Source organism: Sceloporus undulatus, chromosome 9 (genome assembly GCF_019175285.1).
Source record: "Sceloporus undulatus isolate JIND9_A2432 ecotype Alabama chromosome 9, SceUnd_v1.1, whole genome shotgun sequence".
In the NCBI taxonomy this organism is placed as follows: Eukaryota; Metazoa; Chordata; class Lepidosauria; order Squamata; family Phrynosomatidae; genus Sceloporus; species Sceloporus undulatus.
This window is the reverse complement of record NC_056530.1, coordinates 34,913,975-34,934,744: the sequence shown is the minus strand read 5'-3', so window position 1 is coordinate 34,934,744 and position 20,770 is coordinate 34,913,975. Positions and strand designations below refer to the sequence as shown.

The window sequence follows — 20,770 nt, the reverse complement described above, 5'->3', positions numbered from 1 at the left end:
GTTTTGAAATTGATCCAAATTGGTTTTTTCAACCAGTGATCTCCAGAAACTAGCTGGTGATCATCCTCAAAACAGTCAAAAGCCAATTCATCCGTGATCAGTAGTTTTCCTTTCTGCAACAGGAGGAGTTTTCTTTTTCCCTGCCCCATCACAAGAATTGTGTTTGCATACACACTTGTGTATACTTCGGAGCAGAATTCTCTATATGTTGTATATCTGAAAACGGTTCTCCTCAAATAGAAAGAGAGACTATATTTGAGATTTTATTTATTTATGAAGCTGCTCTGGGTTTTAGTCCAGACTTGAGGAACCATCAAATGTGCCAAGGCTGTTTGGGTTTCAGCACCTGTCAGTCTTCTTTAAAGTTCAGATTAAAACAGAGGAGCTTTGCCAGCCGCCCCTGGAAAAAGGCCCCGTTCTTTTGATACTGGATACTGAAGTACAGTACAAGGGCCATCCAAGTGGAGTGATGTTTAGGATACCAGGAGACCAGGGTTCAAATCCCACTCTCCCTGCCTCAGAGGAAGGCAAACCTCCTCCACATAAAGTTTGCTAAGAAAACCCTCATGGTAGGGTTGCCGTAAGTCAGAATTGTCTTGCAGGTACTTAAGAATAACAAACAGGTGGCAGAATATAGGATTCCCCTGTCCCATCCCCAAAATCAATTGGAGGGGCTTTGGAAATAAGGGAGAAAAAGGAATGAATAAATCATAGTGCATGTGCAACCATGGATATCTAACATGCATGTCCATGGCCAATTCATCTTCTGTGCCCCTGATTTGCTATGAGCTAAAGAAGGGGGCAAAGGAGAGAATGTGAAGAACGGGGGGAAAGGAAGAACGGAGGGGTCGGATGGGCAAAGGGACTGGCTGGCACCAAAGGGCCGCTGGAGTCTTCCACGCCTGACTTCAGCAGGTCGCATCCATTCCAGGCGCTCTGGAGACGACTGTTGCTGTCCAGACCGATCTCGTGCGCCGTCAATCAATGCCGGCCCAGACGCCTCATGGCGTTAGGCTCAATGCTGTCATTTCTACACGGACAACAGCCTGCAGCGGCTGAGAGTCGGGTGCTTCTGGTTTCACAGAGCCTGATTAATTATGGAACGGGTAAACTCCTTGAATTCCCAAAACTGCAAACAAAGTAGCCGTCATGAAGTGGAAGGCTTTCACGGCCAGCGTTTTCTGTGGGTTTTCCAGGCTATTTGGGCACATTCTGGAAGAATTTATCCCTGACACATGTTGGTGACAGGTGCACGCCCCTTCCTGCTGCCCTGGCTCTCTTAGCCAAGGGAGCCACAGCCATAGAGAAGCCTGAACGAGAAGCCCTGCTCCCGTTACCCCCAATCATTGCCCCTCTTGCCTGGCCACCCACCCCCCAGCAGCCCTTTCAGGGTCTCACCAGGCAGCGGGTGAGTGAGGAAGCCCCTTCCTGGCACCCACACTGGGTGACACCAACCCTAGTGATGCAACTGGTTCCTGGACTTGTTTAGCAGAAAATTTGGGACCAGAGGCAGAAGTAACATGGAAAGAACAGGGATAGGCTCCTACACCACAGAAAAGATCAGTTCAGCAGGCTTCAGCAAACCTATATTGAAAACAAAATAGTGTTCACACGTGGAATGAAATAACCAGGTAACATAAACTTTGCATCTCACCACAAGGCTTCTTCTGAAATACATTACATCCAGGGATGTTTTATTCCTCCCACAAGCCTCCACTTTTCTTACGCTTCCTTTTTTAGTGGCCAATCTTACGGATCTTTAACGTTTTGTGGGGTAGCTATTGATGCAGGTTTACCTGCTCTCCACTTTTCTTTCTCCTTTGCTGTATATACATGCTCCCTAAGGGACTTGGGAGGCAGTTACTGTTGACTGCTGTAGGGAGGCACACTCACAAATAGTGCTTCCCAACCCAAAACCAGCCTTGGTGCTCAAGGTGGCTTGTGAACATTAAACAGATACAGAAGAAAGCTAATCTCACACAGAAGTATCTCACTTTCCCCCCCAACTCAACTTTATTGCATGGTATACTGCAGACATACTGCTGCAACCCAGCATCAAACATCTGTGTTTCTCCAGCTTTTCTTTAACAACCTCTCAATGCTGATGTTACTAAAAAAATACACCTAGAGAGATGATAAAAGGAAGAATGTAGGCACTGCTGGACATTTTAAAACTTCATAAAAAGAAGTTTCCCTGTCAGAGGCTTTGTGAACGGAGATGTGCTTGTACACGTTTGAAAACCAGTTGGAGAATTTTGCACACTATTAAGTTTCCCCCCATATTTTGGCCATCTTTAGAGAGTTCCAGGGCAAAAAACTGGCCCCTGAAAGGCTCCCCAAATTTGTCCTAAACCATAAAATGGATACTGTACATGTAACTATATATGAGAATTGCAATTTACAGGTAACATTAGTACAAAAAAACATTATGAAGGTTTTTGTATAGTTTGGCATGGGAGGTGGTCAGTGGGGTGTGGGTGCTATCGTGAGTTAGCGCACTGGCTGTTGCAAACCCTAGTGACGCCTCTGCCCACCTGTTTTTATTAATTGTTTGGCTGGAAGTATTTTAGTCGCTCTAATTGAGATAGAAGACAGGCAAGGCTAGAGTGAAACAGAGAAGAAGCTCTGCTCTGTAGGTGGGGAGACTGGTGGTTTCTCTAGGTCAGTGATGGTGAACCTTTTACAGACCGAGTGCCCAAACTGCAACCCGGACCCCACTTATTTATTGCAAAGTGCCACGTCCCTCTGGCTTTCTAGTGAGAAACTTTGGCAAACTCTGTGCTAGGGTGAGAGCATGTGTGCCCACAGAGAGGGCTCTGAGTGCCACCTCTGGCACGCTTGCCACAGGTTCACCATCACTACTCTAGGCGAACTCTACTCCCCATCATCCTTTGCCAGCATAACCAGTAATGGGGGATGATAGGAATAGCAATGAATCCCAGAGCATGGGAAAGGTTCTTTTTTGAACTGCAGCTCCCAGAATCTCTCAGCCTTCATGGCCATTGGAGCTGCCTTGGAGTGTGAGGGGAGCACTTAAAGGGAGATTTGGGGTCTGGGGCCTAGGTGTGTGTCTGCACCCTACAAGCTGAAAGTGAAATACGTTGGTGTGAAATGCAGCCCTCCAGCTACTGCTGGGTTACAACTCCCAGCAACCCTCGCCTGTAGCTTTGCTGGCCAGGGATGCTGGGAGTTGCAGCCCAGCAACATTAAAGGCTGTAGGCATGGTTAGCACCCTCAGCTTACATCAAATTGAAAGTCCTGACTCGAATAAGATCATCGAATCGATTGCTGAATAATTGTCATTAATTCACTGGTTTTATTCTTGTTGGGAGTAGTGAATTGGCCTGACACCACTCCTCACCTCCTCTATTATTATTTTATATCATGGCCAAAGACAGGCTTCCCTGAACTTTGGCTTCGTTTCCCATTGAAGAGAAGGTTAAGAGATGATATGACAGCCCTGTTTAAATATTTGAAGGGATGTCATAATAAGGAGGGAGCAAGCTTGTTTTCTGCTGCTCCAGAGACTAGGACCCAGAGCAATGGATGTAAGCTCCAGGAAAATAAATTCCGCCTAAACATTAGGAAGAACTTCCTGACACTAAGAGCTGTTTGACAGTGGAACACACTGCCTTGGTGAGTGATGGAATCTCCTTCATTGGAGGTCTTTAAACAGAGGCTGGATGGCCATCTGTCAATGGAGATGCTTTGACTGTGAGTTCCTGCATGGCAGAATGGGGTTGGACTGGATGGCCCTTGGGGTCTCTTTCAACTCTATGTTTCTACGATTCTCCAAATGTTTGTGGCTCCCATTTCCCATGCACCTTAACCAGCATATCCAGTGATTGGAGTAATGGGAGTTAAAGTCCAGAAGATGTGAAAAGTAAATGGGTGATTTCTTGGGTGGGATCTGACTGGGGCCATTGTGTCTGATCATCCTTTCTTCCTTCCATCTTTACAACAACCCTGTGACTTAGAACAGGCCGAGAAAGCAAGCGAATGCAGCTGATTTAAGGGAATTCCCTTAGTTTTAGAGCTGAGTGGAAATTTCAACCAGGAAGTCTAAGATAACTCTGTCTCAAGGCAATTTTATCTCTATCCCCCACTCCCCAAAAGGGACAAGATTCTAAAGATTTGCATAAGTTATGCAAACAGAACATATTTTACATAACGTTAACTTTGCATAATTTTAATTGTGGTTTTTGCCGGCAGTATGGGAGACCAAACTCCCCCACAACTGCCGACAATCTTGATCTGAAATTTCGCCAGATCATGTCCAATCACTTCCGAAGCCTTTCTTTAAAACCTGAAGGACTAGAAACATGGAGGGGTTGGTAAAATGAAAAATGCCCACTGTGAAATCTAATTGTTTCAGCGAAAGTCTGCACTCTCAGCTTTTGTGGAGTTGCGAGATCAATTTAGCCGTGACTTGAGGGTACAATAATGACAGGCGGTTGGATCTGGCTTATGGTATACAATCCCAGTGGGATGGTCTGTTGCTCCCCATTGAAAAGAATGGCAGTTTCATTTTTGTTTTGAGGATGAAGGAATAGCAGAAGGATGGAGAGGTGTCATTTTGATGTATTGAGTCCTGCGGCCTCTAATGGACATCTCATGACATGGCATCCTGATGTATCACATATGCTGGCTGTTCACTGGGTTGGGGCTGGAGCCGAAATGGCATTTACGTACGCAGATGTGGAAGAGGAGGATCATAGAGGCAAATTGTACTTCGTTGTAAAGGCCACTGTCATATATATATTACATTTTTAATTAGAACCATAGAGTTGGAAGAGACCCAAATCAAAGCATCCCTGACGGGTGACCATTCAGCCTTGTTTAAAAACCTCCAAAGAAGGAGATTCCATCACTCTCCATCGTTCACCAAAATGGTGAAGTGCCTGGAAACCATGGCTCACCTGGAATAATACTGTGTCCAGTTCTGGGCACCACAATTCAAAGTGGATGTTAACAAACTGGACTGTGTCCAAAGGATTGTGAGTTCCTGCATGGTAGCAGGTTGGACTGAATGGCCCTTGGGGTCTCTTCCAACTCTGTGATCCTAAGAGAGGTGGTCTCTCAGGTAAAAAAAAGAAGTAGTGTTTTTTTTGTTTGCGGCTTTTTCACTTTCACAAGAGTCTTGTGCCCCTAACTCCAGCAAATGTGGAGGGCCCATTCCATATTGAAAAACCCATATCATTGAAACAGCTTAGAGCACATGAAAAGCATGATTTAAAAGATAAAAGCACAGTGTGCCAATTTTGAAGATCCTTCTGCTATGTTAAGGGATACGAACCAAATGTCTGACGCCACCAGGAAGGCCCTTTCCATCACCAAATGCACTGAGAGTGAAGGAAAATTCTCCCTGAAGACCTAGAAACCTACCTGGCTCATATAGAAAAATACAGTCTTTCAGCTAGAATACAGCCAGTGTAAGGCTGTAAAGGTGTTTTTAAAAGGTGTTTATAAAATGTGCCTCAACTTTTGGGTTGAGGAAATGTGCGTTCCTCTACCCATATTCATCCAGGTGTCTGAGACTGCCATTCTCAGTTATTTCTACAGTATATTGATCTCTCCCACTGCATATCTGGCATTCTCCATTACAATGAAAACATCTCAGAATAACTGTAAAGCAATTGCATGATATAACTGCAAAGCAATTGCATGATCGGGCTTTCTGCCTGGGGACGATGGGGGTTATAGTCCAACTGCCACTCCAGGAGATTGTCTAAAACTCCTTCCCTGCGTTCTACTAGGGTAGCCCCATTCTCTTTAATTTGTCATTTTGGGGGTAAACACTGAAGGAACGTGCCTGCTTTCCGTGTTCTCTTAATTGTTTCTCTCCTTGTTTGGAAAATGTACCCCCTCCAGCTTCCAGCCAGCGCTTTGAAGCGTGCTACTGTTAGATCGCCAATGAAAATTAATTTGCTAATGTTAACACATGAAAGGATGATTTACAAAATTAATTTGGTGTGTTAATTGTTGCTTAAAACCCCATTAATCGCTAACATCACTGAATGGTGTAAAATCGCTAAAAATGGGCCCCAATCCATCCTCCGTTTCTCCTCTAAAAAGCAATGAATGAAAAGAGAGCATGAAAGAATAACTGTCACTGTTTTTTTTCCTTAAAAAATGGAAGGATTACAGGAGTAAAAATTGAATTCAGTGTTGGGAAATGTAATTAAATTGGGCAACATGGTAATTTTTAATGGGTTACTAAAAGCTCTGCTGTTGGAGGACCTAGAAACATCTGTCTGCACTTTGGCTGGGGTTCTCTGTTCTGATTTTCCCTTTCTTCTTCTCCCTCCTAGCTTGCGACGGGAGGGCTACACCGTCCAAGTGAACGTCAACGACTACCTGGACATCTACTGCCCGCACTACAACGCCTCGGTGCCAGAGGGGCGCATGGAGCAGTACATCCTCTACATGGTGAACCATGAGGGCTACCGGACATGCAATATCAGCCAGGGGTTCAAGCGCTGGGAGTGCAACCGCCCCCACGCCCCACACAGCCCCATCAAGTTTTCAGAAAAGTTCCAGCGGTACAGCGCCTTCTCACTGGGCTACGAGTTTCATGCTGGCCACGAGTACTACTACATATGTAAGTTGAACCTCAGACAGTATTGTAGTAGAATGAATGAAAGAATGAATGAATGAATGAAATATTTATTTATATCCTGCCTCTTCCGTTTTGGGGATCGAGGCGGGTAACAACATTATATAGTACATAAAAATCAAACATTGGCGGATTACAGGCTGCCCAGAAGAGGCGATCTGCCTCTGCCTTCATTTGCAGCATGGAGGAGCCCCAGTGTCCAAACCGTGAGGCTCCTCCGCGCTGCAAATAAGAAGCACCAAAATGGTGCTTCTCTTTGTGGCGTGGATATGACGCCGTGAGGCGCCAATGGCGCACTCATAGCGTCATATGTGCCGCGTGATGTGCACAAGGGTGCACTTATGGATGGAGTGTACCCATTTCCTCCTCCCCAGATCCCAAATCAGCTAAATTTTCTTTATCTGAATTGCTCCTAATTCCTACCAGCAAACGGCACTGATGGTGGCCTTCCAGGGCTTGACAGCTGCCTGAGGGAGAGAGGTTGCTATACGTTGGAAATTACTAGAAGGCACATAACAACTTCAAGAAAACAGAGTGAGGGGTTTTACTGGGGGAGGGGGGGAGCTTCCATGTCAGTGGAGGTATTGAATCCACTCCAAAATTTTAAAGACCCTCTCCAGACTTGACTAGTAGATTTAAAAAACCAGACTAACATCCAAAGCAGACTCACAAATCCATTGCCATGGGAGGCACCAGCTTTCACTGGCCTTTTAAATCACGCCACCCCTTCAAGGAGACCTAAATACCCTGAAGACACCAGATCTCCCCTGATCTTGGAAGCAAACCAGAGTCAGCCTGGTTAGTGCTCAGATGGGAGACTACCAACGGAGACCATCTGCTGTATTGCAGGGAGAGGAACTGGCAAAGCACCTCTAAGGATTCCTTGCCTAAGAAAAATTCATGCTATCAACAGGCAACTTCAGGTCATGTGCACACGTGCAAACACACACACATTAACTCACTCACTCTCCAAGGAGCACCAGGTGACATACACCATCCTTTCCCCCATCTCCTGGCACTATATCCTGACAGCAACCTTGCAAGGCAGGTTAGGCTTAGAGCTGAACTTTATGCTTCAGAGGGAGATTTCTAACCCAGGACTGGGGAAGGTGTGGATAGCCAGATGCTATTAGATTCCAGCTCCCACCTCCAGCCAGTGTAGCCAATGGGGAAGCATGATGATAGGTACTGTAGTCCATCAATCTATGGAGCCATATTTTCCCTTGTTTTAATCTTTGTTTTAACTACTATGTTAAACATCCTTGTTTTTTAACTACTATGCCAACTGGTCTTCATCAGTAGGCTGAAGAGTCTAATTTCTGAGCAGCCATAGTTCAGTGGTTGAGTAATGGCTTTGTGCACAGAAAGTTTTGGATTCAGTTCCTGACATTGCAGCTTGGAAAGCTCTTGAGCAGCAAGGGTTTGGGAGATGGGAAGAGCACAGCCAGGGAACTTGGAGAAGCCTCCTGGAGGGGCCTGTTCTTTAGGACTGCTTCATATAGCCAGGGTCACCAGATTCGAGGCTGGGGAAACTCCAAATGTTGTTGGACTACAAATGCCATCAGTCTTAACCAGCAAAGCCGACAGAGAGGGAGCATCGGGTACAGTGTCTTCCAAAGCTTGGACATTACTGTTGGAACTGCAGTGCCCAGAATCTCCTAATGGCCAAAAAATAGCTTTTCCAATGTCACCAACAGTTTACCCTGGATTTCTCTTTCCCTCAGCACAGATTCTGTCCATCCTGGCCACTCTTTATTGTGTGTGGGTGTACATTTAATTGATGCTTTAAAAAAAATATTGTGTGTTTGTTATTCTCCTTCAACGAGATCAACTTTGCTTCTGTGATTGTCTTCCCCAGCCCATTTTTACCTTCATAACAACACTTTGAGGCTAGGTCAGGTTGAAAGAAATTGCTTTGGTGGCATCCCTGTCCCCATAGTTTTCATGGTGGAGTGGGAGCTCAAACCCAGATTTCTCAGCTCCAAGTCACTGAGGGCACCTCCTCCTCCTCAATCCAGTAACTGTTTGGCAGTTCATAGAATCATAGAGTTGGAAAAGACCCCAAGGGCCATCCAGTTCAATTTCCTGCCATGCAGGAACTCACAATCAAAGCACCTCTGACAGATGGCCATCCAGCCTCTGTTTAAAGACCGCCAAAGAAAGTGCCTCCACCACTCTCCGAGTGTCGCCTCTTAACCTTCTCTTCTCCAGGCTAAACATACCCCGCTTCCTAAGTCTCTTTTCAGAGGGCTTCATGGTTTCCAGACCCCTTCACCATTTTTGGTTTCCCTCCTTTGGACACGCTCCAGCTTCTCAACATCCTTTTTGAATATTGGTGTCCAGAACTGGACCCACGTTCCCAGCTGAGCAAATTGGGTTCATGTAGCTCTGCTCCGCCAGGGGGCGCCCCTGACTAGGTTCTGCTTGTGGAGTTGGGAGTAGCATCACAAGGGCCAAGCCTTCCTGGGACAAACTACGTCACAGTGACTCTTGGGGTGGGTAGTTGGGGAGAGACAACTCATCTGCATACCCAGCACTCACCTCTTTGAGGTTGCTCCTTGGATGTACGGCTGACCTGTACTCAAGACATCAGGGCCTTCTTTGGTTCTGGCTTCAGTGCTCTGCACTTTGTTTGATTCTCTCCCTCTTAAGTGTCATTCCATAAAACCACAGAGCTTTTTCAGTGCATCCATTCCCTGTTCCCATTCCTTGTGTTTTTAATATTGACTTGTCTTGCTTTTGACAATGTAGTTGCTGTTACCTAAATATTTATTGGTATTGAACCTTGGTAAGACAGCACCCAAACCTGGTACATCATCAACCCAGGAAAATCAATTCTGGAAAATCATTCAAGGGATATATTTATTTCTTGCCTCTCTTCCAAGGAGTTTAAGGCAACGTGGTTGATTTTTCTCTGTCTTGCCTCCCCATTTTATCTTCACAACCACCCAGTGAGGTAGGTTTAGGCTAGAATCCCAGATCATGCAAAGAGCTTCATAGCTGAAAGGGAGGTCTGAACTCCAGTTTCTCTTGTCCTAGGTCTATATTATCTGACCGCTGTCTTTTTGGAACCCCCAAAAGCCCATGTTTAAAATGAAAAAACGGTAACCCACATTTCCAGTACACTATTTCCATTCTTTTCTCTCCCCCCGCCCCAAATCTTGTCTGTTCAACCAGCAAATGTTGCTGGAACGTGTCTGAGTCGCCCCATAATGAGTACAACCAGATCCGACAATGAGATTAAGCATTTTACTAAAGATTATGCTCCCGCCGCCGTGTATATTGGACAGAGAAAGAAAAGAAGCCATGTTGATCAATTTGCTAATGCTTCTTACTTCAGAAGTCAGCACAAAGAGAGGCTCTTGTGAAAGAAATGGATCCAAGAGGAGGAGGAAATGAGGCTGGAGGGATGAGTCAATGTGCTGGAGGAGTAGTTGGGTGTTCAGGCAGCAAACCGTAGGGGAGAATTGGCTTGTGGCAATTTAAAAAGGCTACCTTGATTTTTGCAAACCATCAGAGAGTCTAGGCATATTTTTACAGCTGGCACCAGCAATCAACATTGTCAAACAAACACCACTGTCACTATCATCATCGTCATTGTTGCTGTTGTTGTTTTTATTGTTAGCCTGGCTTTTTCAGTCTAGGACTCAAGGCAGCTTGCAAAAGATAAAACAGATATAGCTAAAAATCATACAAAAGTTAAAAAATATAATTAAACAATCAAGGGATCCCTGGTGACACAGTGGTTAAATGCCTATACTGCACCCAGAAGGTTGTGAGTTTCATCACAGGGGCTCCAAGGTCCACTCATCCTTTCATCCTCAAAACCACAACAAGAAGAAAGCAAAAATATGAACACAGACCCGGAAAGCTGGGTCAAAGCTAACAAAATGAAATTCAACACAGAGAAACATAAGGTACTGCACTTAGGGTGGAAAAATGAAATGCACAGATATAGGATGGGGGATACCTGGCTTAAGGAGACTACATGTGAAAGGGATTTAGTTGAACATGAACCAACGGTGTGATGAGGCAGGTAAAAAGGCCAATGTGATTCTAGGCTGCATCAACAGAAGTATAGTGTCTACATCAAGGGAAGTAATAGTGCCACTCTATTCTGCTCTGGTCAGGCCCCACCTGGAATATTGGCTGCATCAATAGAAATATAGCCCCAGTAGAGATTGACGGAAAGCGGCAGCCTGGGGCCGATTTTAGGTCTCAGGATTGCAGAGTAACTGTATGGTCCCGAGCCCTAGTGCATGGTGGCAGTGCCATCATGGCGGCCTCTCATCCATATGGGGGCCACCATGATGACACAAGGGTGGCGCAGCATCCGCACGCCGCAGCATCATGCTTACATCATCCACACATGGCAATGCGCCAATGGTGCACTCATTGCGCCAACCGTGGAGACTTTCACCAGGTTCTTTTTAGTCCTGATGGAAGCCGTACCATTTGCTTGGTGCAGCCTGTGTCAGGAGTAAAAACGGGTGGCTCCAGCCTGCCCTTTTGGGGCAGGCTCTCAAGCCCCATAGTGTCTAGATCAAAGGAAATAATAGTGCCACTCTATTCTGCTTTGGCCAGGCCCCACCTGGAAGACTGTGTCCAGTTCTGGGCACCACAATTCAAAAACAAAAGCTGGAGGGTAACTAAAATGGTGAAGGGTCTGGAAACCGTGCCCTATGAGGAACAACTTAGGGAGGTGGAGAGCCTGGAGAAGATAAGGTTAAGAGGTGATGTGATAGCCGTCTTTAAATATTTGAAGGGATGCCATATTGAGGATGGAGCAAGCTTGTTTTCTGCTGCTCCAGAGAACAGGTCCCAAAAGAATGGATGCAAGGTACAGGAAAAGATATTCCACCTCAACATTAGGAAGAACTTCCTGACAGTAAGGGTTGTTCAACAGTGGAAGACACTCCTTCCTCGGAGTGTAGTGGGGTCTCCTTCCTTGGAGGTCTTTAAGCAGAGGCTGGATGACCATCTGTCGGATATGCTTTAATTGTGAGTTCCTGCATGGCAGAATGGGGTTGGTCTGGATGGCCCTTGTGATCTCTTTCAACTCTACGGTTTTATGATTCTAAACAACACAGGACTTGAAAATCTCTTTCTCCTTCAACAGTCAGCCCAAAGGTATGCTGAAACAAAAAGGTCTTCACCTTGCCTAGGCAGTTTAACCTCTCTCGGAAGGGAGTTCCAGAGCTTGGGAGCAGCCACTGAGAAGGCCCACTGGGTTCCTGCCAGACATGCCTTTGGGGGCAGTAGGGCAGAGAGAAGGGCTTCTAGCAAGGGGGCAATCGCACAGAAAGCTGCTCCCACCAAATGCTTCTTCGAGGATCCTGGCCCCAATGAGGAGCCACAGCAGGATCCCATTTTACTCTTTTCTGTCCCATATCATTCACCATGTCTCCCCTCAAAATGTGCCACCAGGGCAACCCTCCATTGGCTTTTGCCTTCGCTTTGTGGGCAGTATGGCACATTGGGTACAAAGTAATGGCCAGGGCTTCGAATGAATATGGTACCAATCAACTATCTTAGTTGCGATGTGCAATAATTGCAAATAATGATGAGAGTAGTAAGAAGGGTCTTTTGTTTAGTACAAGAATGAAGGTAGCAGGGAGAGGGGCAAAATGAGGGCATTGACTCTCCAAATAAGAATTCTGCTTCTTCCCTCCCCCCATGAAATTTTCCTTCCATCCCCAAATTTCTAGTCTGTCAGCATGAAACATCAGAAATTGCTTACGCCTAGAGCTCTTCAGTTTTCTATACATTGGTCTCTGGCCTTACATGGGGGATCCGTTCCAAAACACACACACCGCATACGGCATATAGCATGTATGCTTGACCCCCATTGAAAATAATGGGGCTCGTGCATGTTGCACGCCATGGTGTGCATCATTGTCATTTCTGTCACTTGGCTTTCAGTGACGTAGGCGCACTGTATTTGCCTTACCTTGGTTGCTTTGCCTATCCCCCTTTTTCTAGATGACTAAACTTTATCCCTAGATGTTCCACTGAATTTTTAAGTTACTGCTATGTCAGAAATTTGGGAAATGAAGGAAATTTTCATTTGGGGAGGACATAATTATTATGAGGTGCACTAGTATTCTCATTTTATGCCTAAAATATCCTAAAGGTACCAGATCCTTTGTTGCTATTCCTTTTGACTGAAACATCTTCCTCCTGTCTCGTTTGAGGGGAAGGAGCTGTGGATTTGGGGTCAGGGATGCTCTTCCATAGACATCGTTCAACCAACAGCTTTGAAGTAGGGCCTAGATACCCTAAAGGAACCCGATCCCAGCTAATCTTGGAAGCTGAGCAAGTTAGCCCTGGTTACACCTTGGATGAGAAACTACCAATGAATCCCAGGCACTCCAGAATATTATTCAGTCGAAGGAACTGGCAAAACCACCTCTGAGTCTTTCTTGTCTAAGAATCATAGAATCATAGTTGGAAGAGACCACAAAGGCCATCCAGTCCAACCCCTCTGCCATGCAAAACCTCATGAAATTAATGGGGTCATCATAAGTCAACAGGCAAATTGAAGGCACATGTACAGACACACAATACTCTCACCCCACTCCCCCAGCTATACCCCTGAACTATTTGGGGTGTAACAATTCATGCTTATCCATACCTTCCAAAACATTGCTGTTGGCTGGTCATTTTGGGGGAGTTTTCTTCTGTTTTTAAGGGATTTATATACAGTCGTCCCTTCCGATTCACGGGGGATCTGTTCCAGACCTCCCTCCCACGAATTGGGAAAAGCGCCAATATTGGAGCCCTATTGATTACAATGAGGGTGCACTCCTTGCGTGCACCTCATACACACATGCTATTATGTCCCTCCTGGCTTGATGTCCGCAAAAGACCGAGGGATACGAACAGCAAGACCGTGAATCTGGAGGGACAACTGTAGTTGCATTAGTAATAACTTTAAAAGGAATGCAGTGCTGAGTGTCAGTAACATGTTACATGAAAAATAAGGCATAAGAAGTAGCAATTGATGTGTGATCCCCTTTTCTAAAATGTAATTAGCCTTTGAGGTGAATGTGGTATGGAAAGTGTGTGCCTTCAGAGGAGGAGTACCTTGCACTTCCTACCCTCCAGAATATCTGGAACCAAGACTCTGTATACATTTGAAACTGAGAACTACAGCTAAGCTTTTATTTCCTAGTAAGGACTGTAGCAAAGTGGTAGAGCCTCCTCTTAGTTAGTGGAAGGTCATAGGTTCAGTCCCTGGCCTGAGGCTGGAAAAAGCCTTTGGACAGAAGTACCAGAGAACAACTGTGTCAGTCAGTGCAAATCAGACATGAGATATGTGGATCCCTCCACACTCCCTTGGACTGCAACTCACATTGATCTGGATCAGGATAGGCAATGGTGATTCTTTCTTAGTCCTACTTGGAGATCCCTGCTGTTACCCTGTGATCTCCCCTCCAAACTTATTTTGCTTCCAAAATCAGAAGAGACCAGCAAGGCCAGATTAAGACCTTTGGATGCCCTAAGCACTTAAAAGATTTTGGTGCCCTATATAGATCTAATTTAAAATAATAATAAACTATAAAACAAAATTTTATAGAACTCTTCTCTATGGAAAACAGGGCAGGGAGGCTCTGCCTGTCCTACACACTCAAATTTCTTTGACTATGATTCTAAGTTTTTCTTCATTTTCTTCCTTTTTCAGCAACTCCAACGCACAACCACCGCCGGGCCTGCCTCCGAATGAAGGTGTTTGTGTGCTGTGCCTCTCGTAAGTGCTTTTCTCTTCCCCTTGGCCGCTTTCCTTGGTACACGCTTCCATCCAGTGCGCACAAGACCACATTCTCCCCCCAGGAATCATGAGCACATTGGTTGCACACGCATCCCACACTTGTACTCCTAATTTTTCTTCCCTTTTGATTTGCCTATGTGAGTCAGAAGGAGTCTCACAGTCAAAAACTTGCAGAGGTCCCGAGTAGCTACTGTGTACAGTCCTGTACCTCTTGTTCCCCCTTCACTGAGAATCTTCATTTTCATTGCTTTCTTTTATATTCTCTTTTTTTGCAAACAGCAGGCCTGTAGTCTTCATTGGCAGAATTTGGAAATATCATGTTACAAGTAACAACGTTAGCTGTAATGCCTTACTTTTGTGTGAAAATGAGCAAATGGGACTTTGGGCATATTTAGAAAACCATCTCCTACTTTTTCTTCTGTGTAGTCAAAAAGGGTTTAGCAATAGAATCAAGCAGTATATAACTACTTGCACAATAAAGTGCAAAACCATAAATGCAACCGTTTGTAAAAATTGTCAGAAGAAAAGAGCCCTACGGAGTACAATTGAACGTCTGTCTTCTTTGGCACAAGTTCCGTGCTGGATCTTCTGGGGATTCACAGGTTGCGTGCTTTGTGAGTCTGTATTGTGGGTCCCCAGCATCCAGGTTTTTTTCTTCGGACATAGACTGTGTCTGCACATGGAGGCTCCAGGCAGCTTCCATAGTGAGCACTAAGCACCAGTGGTGTTACCTGTCCTCATTCAGGTATCTAATCAAAAGCCATGGAACAGCATGTCCCTCGTGACATTCGGTGGTTTCCCATCTGGAATGGGAATTTGGCCCTTGCCCTGAGAGGTCCCCCAAATCAGCTACCAGTTCTTTGGACTGGGGGAAATGCAACATTTTTACTTTTTCATAGCCATCAAAGTATCTTGTGCCAATATGGGGCCCCAGTCAGGTTGCCTCCAGGAAGACATGATGGGAATAGCTCCTTGTTCTGGCAACCTTAAGGCAGGGTCTGTTTTGCACTTCTGCCTGTTAGTTGTCCATACAGAGCAGACTGCAAAATGGCCAGACGGGTATGTCATGCAGCCTGGATTAGCACAAGATACTTTGATACCTAAGACAAAGTTAAAATGTTGCCTTTTCCCCAGTCCACTGAACTGGGAGACCTCTCAGGTCAAGGGCCAAGTTTGGTGTCAGAGATTCTGGGAGCCACTATCCCATTCAAGATGGGAAACCACCAAATGTCAATGGGGCGAGGGCCTGACTATTTCCCACTATCCAATGGAATCTTGGGATTAACAGTTGAGGGAGAGACATTTAGCTTTCTCAGCCAGAAAGCTCCAGGGCCTCACCAAACTACAAATCCCAGGATTCCATAGGACACAACCATGGGAGTTAAAGTGGACTCATTAGTTATTAGTTTTATAATTCCAGAAGTGAAAGGGCCCAAGGACCAGTGATTCTCTCCTAAAGCAAGATTTGTTATCTTTCTTTAGAGGGGTGGAATTTGTTCTCTGTTTTTACAAATGTGGAAGTAGATTTCAAATCATTTCTAAATCTGCAAATCTCAGGAATAATCCTGTTTACTTATTTATTTATTTTATAGCCTGCATTTCTCCTAGAACTGGGCTTAAAACATTTTCTAAAAAAGCAAATTTTTGTATTAAAGCACATTCAAGCCTACCATTTTAAAACAACAACCCCCTCCCACACACGCATGCATGCATACATACATAGAGACATATAACCACATCAGACACACTCCCCTAAAAGTACAGCATCCCATGCTAAAGGCCTTTTCTTCAACAGTTGGTCAGTTGCCAAAAGCCGCTCATGAAAAGGAGCCCAGACCTTTGTAGCATTGCTTGTGGTTGTGTTTGCAAACATCAACCTTGGGCTTCCCAGAAGTGTTCCCAACCAACAGCTGTCACGTCTGCTTTCAGGATGTTATGAGAAATGGTGTGCCTTCTAGTGAGCTCTTTTTGTACACTCTGTTGTGCTTCTGTCCATGGATGCGCACACATCCTCAAAAACGCAGCACAGACAGAAAGACATGCCTGCCATTTTTCCCAGGATGGGCACTTTTTCTTTTCCCATGGCCATGTGGCCATATGCTTGCATGCAGTGCACAACCCATAATCTACTTTGTGATACCCACAGAGGGATATGTTTCCTGCTTCTTCCATTTTTGCCTGTAGTGTAAATGTCTCTGCCTTTGCAAGCCCCACAGCCACCTTGGCCCTTACTGTTGTACTCCCCTGCCCCATGGCTGCCCCCTCCATTTATGTTGTCTAGCATGTGAAGCCAATGGTTTTTGACTTTCCGTGATCTTTGTTCCTGGTTTGGGCATAGGATTTAAAAAGAAGGGGAAGGACACTAGATTGCTGGGCATGGTGGAGGGAAATAAAAGTGATGGTGGGGAGCTGGAGTGAAGCATGGTTTCTCGCCCTGTTCCTGGGCACAACCCTCTCCCCCCAGGGCATAACCCTCTCCCCCCTCTCCTGCCCACAGCATCGCTCTCTGGGGAGAAAGCAGTTCCGACCCTCCCGCAGTTCACTATAGGGCCAGAAGTGAAGATCGAGGACTTGGGTGAGTGCGACCCACAGTGCCCTCGGCTGGGGTAGGGGGTGGGGGTGTATGTGGCCTTTACTGAAGCTGGTAGAATTTGTCCCATTATCTTTTGCTGCCCACCCCCCTTGGCACTGCCCAAGGAAGGGATGGCGTTTTTGAGCAGGAGGTGCTAGCCGGGGGAAGAGGGCGCCCACCCCACCGTACTAGACTCTGACCTCCCTCCCCACTTCTCTCTCTCTCTCTCTCTCTCTCTCTCCCTCTCCTCGTTTTCCTCCCTCTTGCAGATAATTTTAATCCTGAGATGCCCAAACTGGAGAAGAGCATCAGCGGAACCAGTCCCAAGCGGGAACACTTACCCCTGGCTGTGGCTGCTGCACTCTTCCTCATGACGCTCTTGGCCTCCTAGCCGTGAGGGACGCCATGGGAGGGGGCCGAGCAACACCACCCACCATCCGCCTGCCCCTCACGGGTTCAGCCATTCTCCCTCAGACCTTCCTTGGCATTTGCGGAAAAGGACAAAAATGACAACCCCAAGAGCAACGTTTATTTAAAAACAAGATACCAAACCTGAAACACTCAAAGAGAGGCAGCTTTGAGGTGTGATGTTGGAGTGAGGGAGAAACAACCTGATGGTGGTGAGGGAACATCGATGAACTTTTCCAGGCTGGTGCCACTCCTGGCCTCCTCCCACACGTACCCCCAGCTAAGGAAAACATTGCAACTGCTTCTGTATTTCCCTCTCCCTCTAGTTCGTCTTTCTCATCTGCCCTGAGTTGCCCTGGGAGAGAGTTTTAGATCAGGTGTTACCCTCACGTCACCCCATTCTGTGTGGACTTTGGTGGGTGAGGTAGGTTCGATGCCCTGGAGAGGGGCAAAAAAGGCATTTTCATCACCCCAGCCTTGGGACACCTGTGCCTGGCAATACCCAAAGGACTACGTCTCTCTGCCACAGCAATAGGCCACCTGCCCGCCTTTTCCAGTGCCCACCTGCAAAGGTCCAGAGGAGCAGACTGCCCACAAGAACTGCATGTGGTGCCAACTGTCTCTTTTTGCAGCCTGGCAAACACACACAGAAAATTGTGAGGGAGATCCATAACCTGCTTTGAAAGGGATGCCCTGATCTCAGAAGGGTCAGTACCCCAATTTGTGAGGGGAGAGGGGTGGACACCATCCCCCTGGTGGCACCCAAATTAGTAAGGAGGGGATGTGGTACCCTTGGCCCTAAACCTGGGCTGCCGTGTACATATCTCAATGTGTTCTGTACAGAGAGAGTCTCTATTATTCCGTGTCTATAGATTATATGAACCTGTTCTTGTAGAAGTGGGCTCGGGGCGGGCACCGGCCTGCCTGGTCAAGCCAGAGGTGTTTTCTTTTCCGTTCTTTTTGGGGCATTTCCCTCCCCTTTGTCTTCTGTGAAGACCAGACCTATGCAAGACGCACGGACACTTTTTTCTTTCTTTCCCGGGGTGAGGGTTGGGGGGCAAAAGAGGATTAAACGAACCCACATGGACAAACACAAGCAGAGGACCTTTGGGGGGTCGGGGGGGCTGTTTCTCCTTGTGATTTTTTTTCTTCTTCCCCAAGAGCTTTGGCTGGCGATTTTCATATACTTGCTCTTAGTCTATTAAAAACAAAAATTAAATAAAAGGTGGATAAAAAACAGCAACCCACAAATTTACAGTCAGGTCTTCCATCCATCTTTCTTTGTTTTGCTGTGGATTTGTGCATCCAGTGGTTTGGGTTTGTCAATTATTTACAGGATGGGCTGGCAGAAAACTGTCATTTGCTTTATTTCGGGAATGGGCATCATCTGAAAGCTGGGGAGCAATTTTTAGCTCCCAGCACTCACTGGGAGGTCAATTAGGCTTCAAAATACATGCGCGCACATGCACACACAAACACACACACACAAAACCTAGCAGCATCCCACTTTGAGATTTGTTTTTGTAGCTGGGGATGAGGTGAGATGGGGTGTGAAAACCACCACTCTCGGAAACTGCAAAAGCTTACAGTTGGCCCTCCACATTTGTGACTTTGACTATTGCAATTTTGATTATTGTTGATTATTGATTATTTGTAGGTCCTCCAGCATAATTCGATGATTGATGTCTGGAGGACCTGGAGATTCCGGTGATCTCTCCGATAAAAAGAGAATTTGTTTGTTTGCAGTTTTTCCACATTCAAGGGGGTCCTTCACCCCAACAAAAGTGAAGGGGCCACTGTATTTATCATATGTTGTTCCTACCAAAGTGCTTACAGGCTACAAAAAAAACCCGACTTGAGTCCTACATACAAGCCTTGGGCCATATTTTATCCATTCCCTGCTTCATTCCAGTGGCTTTGTATCCTGATATGGCCTCTTTTGTTAAAAGCTATTTGTTTAATTTCTAACTTGACCTCCTTTCAATGAGCGCAAATAACCCTCCAAAACACTTCTTTGCCCCTTTCCTCCTCATTATGCCGATCCTGAAAGGTAGGTCACACCACCAGAGAGCACATTTTTCTGGATCACTGGAGACGTCAACCTGCTTCGTCCCCAGTGCAACACTTGAACTATGGCACCGTGAAACAAAATTCTGAATTTATGTTTAGAGCAGACAAAACTCTGAATTTTATTTTTATTTTATTTTTATTTTTAAACCACACTCTCAGAAGTAATACAATTGCACTTGAATTGTACATGAGGGTGAGCTGTAAACAGCATTAATTGTGTTCAGGCATCAGCTTGATCAACAGAGTCAACAAGGAAAGTAAGCAAAGGAGTGAGGTGGCAGAGAAGGAGTAGAGTGACCATCCCTTTTCTGTACTTGGCATCTCCGGAAAGGAAAGGAAAAAGAAGAGTTTCTGCCTTCAGACATGAAGAAATCGCACATCTAGGGGGCTTCGCATTTGCTATAACTCCTGTTGAATCCTAGCAATTTAGGAAAGGGCATTTAGGATTCTTAGGCAGAGCGCTCTACTGCCTCTATGACTTCATAGGATGCAGCCACGGCAGCCCAAGTGGGATATAATATTATAATTGTATAGTTTGAAAGGGACTAGGATTTCAGGGGAAAGTCTTGCACTATCTACTGCAGGGTGTTCAGTTGTGGAGGGGATGAGAACCATTTCCCTCTTCATTTCCTTCTTCGTAGGCCTCTCTGAGCCTCACCAGCATTTATTGCATAACCATGCAGCCTCAACAGGTAAAGTGGAATCATGATGCCATTTATGCAGTATGAAAGGGCCACCGTTTTCCTTGGCTTTTGCAATGTGTGAATGCAAACTCATCTTGACATGCAAACCAGAAATGGAAGGAGCACCCTTAGGATTTAAAACTTGGAAACTACAGACTGCCCCTTTGGAGCGGCATCCCGCTGCCCCTTTCAACACCAGATCGGGACCACCGCAACCACACGCCGCAGCCCTGATCTGGCTCTAAAAGGGATGGCCAATAGACATAAATGTCGCTCCTTTTAGCGCCGGCAAAAAGGTGCCCTTGCCACAGCGGTGGCTTTTCAGCACTCCTTTGGCGCAGTGTGTCTGAACCCTGTGCCAACGAAGTGCTGTGATGCTCCCTACCATGTGGAGGCACGTGGCGTGATGCTGGCGTCAGGGCTTGAGGCATCAAATCACCATGCCCCCACTCCGTCCAAATGCTGGCATTTAACACTGGTCTGTTTAGCCCCTAATTGTGGACTCTTTGAGGCAGTGTGTTCCACTGTCAAAAGACTTATTGTCAGGAAGTTCCTCTAATGTTTAGGTGGAACCTCTTTTCCTGTAGCTTGCACCCATTGTTCCATGTTCTAGACTCTGAAGCAGCAGAAAACAAGGTTGCTCCTCAGTG

The 20,770-nt window shown here is 46.0% G+C and overlaps 1 protein-coding gene across 1 annotated transcript in view; it reads left to right on the top strand.

The window, feature by feature from the left end:
* Positions 1-18,618, top strand: part of LOC121916184 (ephrin-A3-like) — a 91,866-nt gene extending 73,248 nt beyond the window's left edge. The window contains exons 3-6 of the mRNA XM_042441005.1: positions 6,312-6,601; positions 14,301-14,366; positions 16,885-16,962; positions 17,229-18,618. Coding sequence (XP_042296939.1) covers positions 6,312-6,601; positions 14,301-14,366; positions 16,885-16,962; positions 17,229-17,350 — 556 coding nt within the window. The 3' untranslated portion in view covers positions 17,351-18,618. The remainder of the gene's footprint in view (positions 1-6,311; positions 6,602-14,300; positions 14,367-16,884; positions 16,963-17,228) is intronic.
* The last annotated feature ends 2,152 nt before the right edge of the window (positions 18,619-20,770 follow it).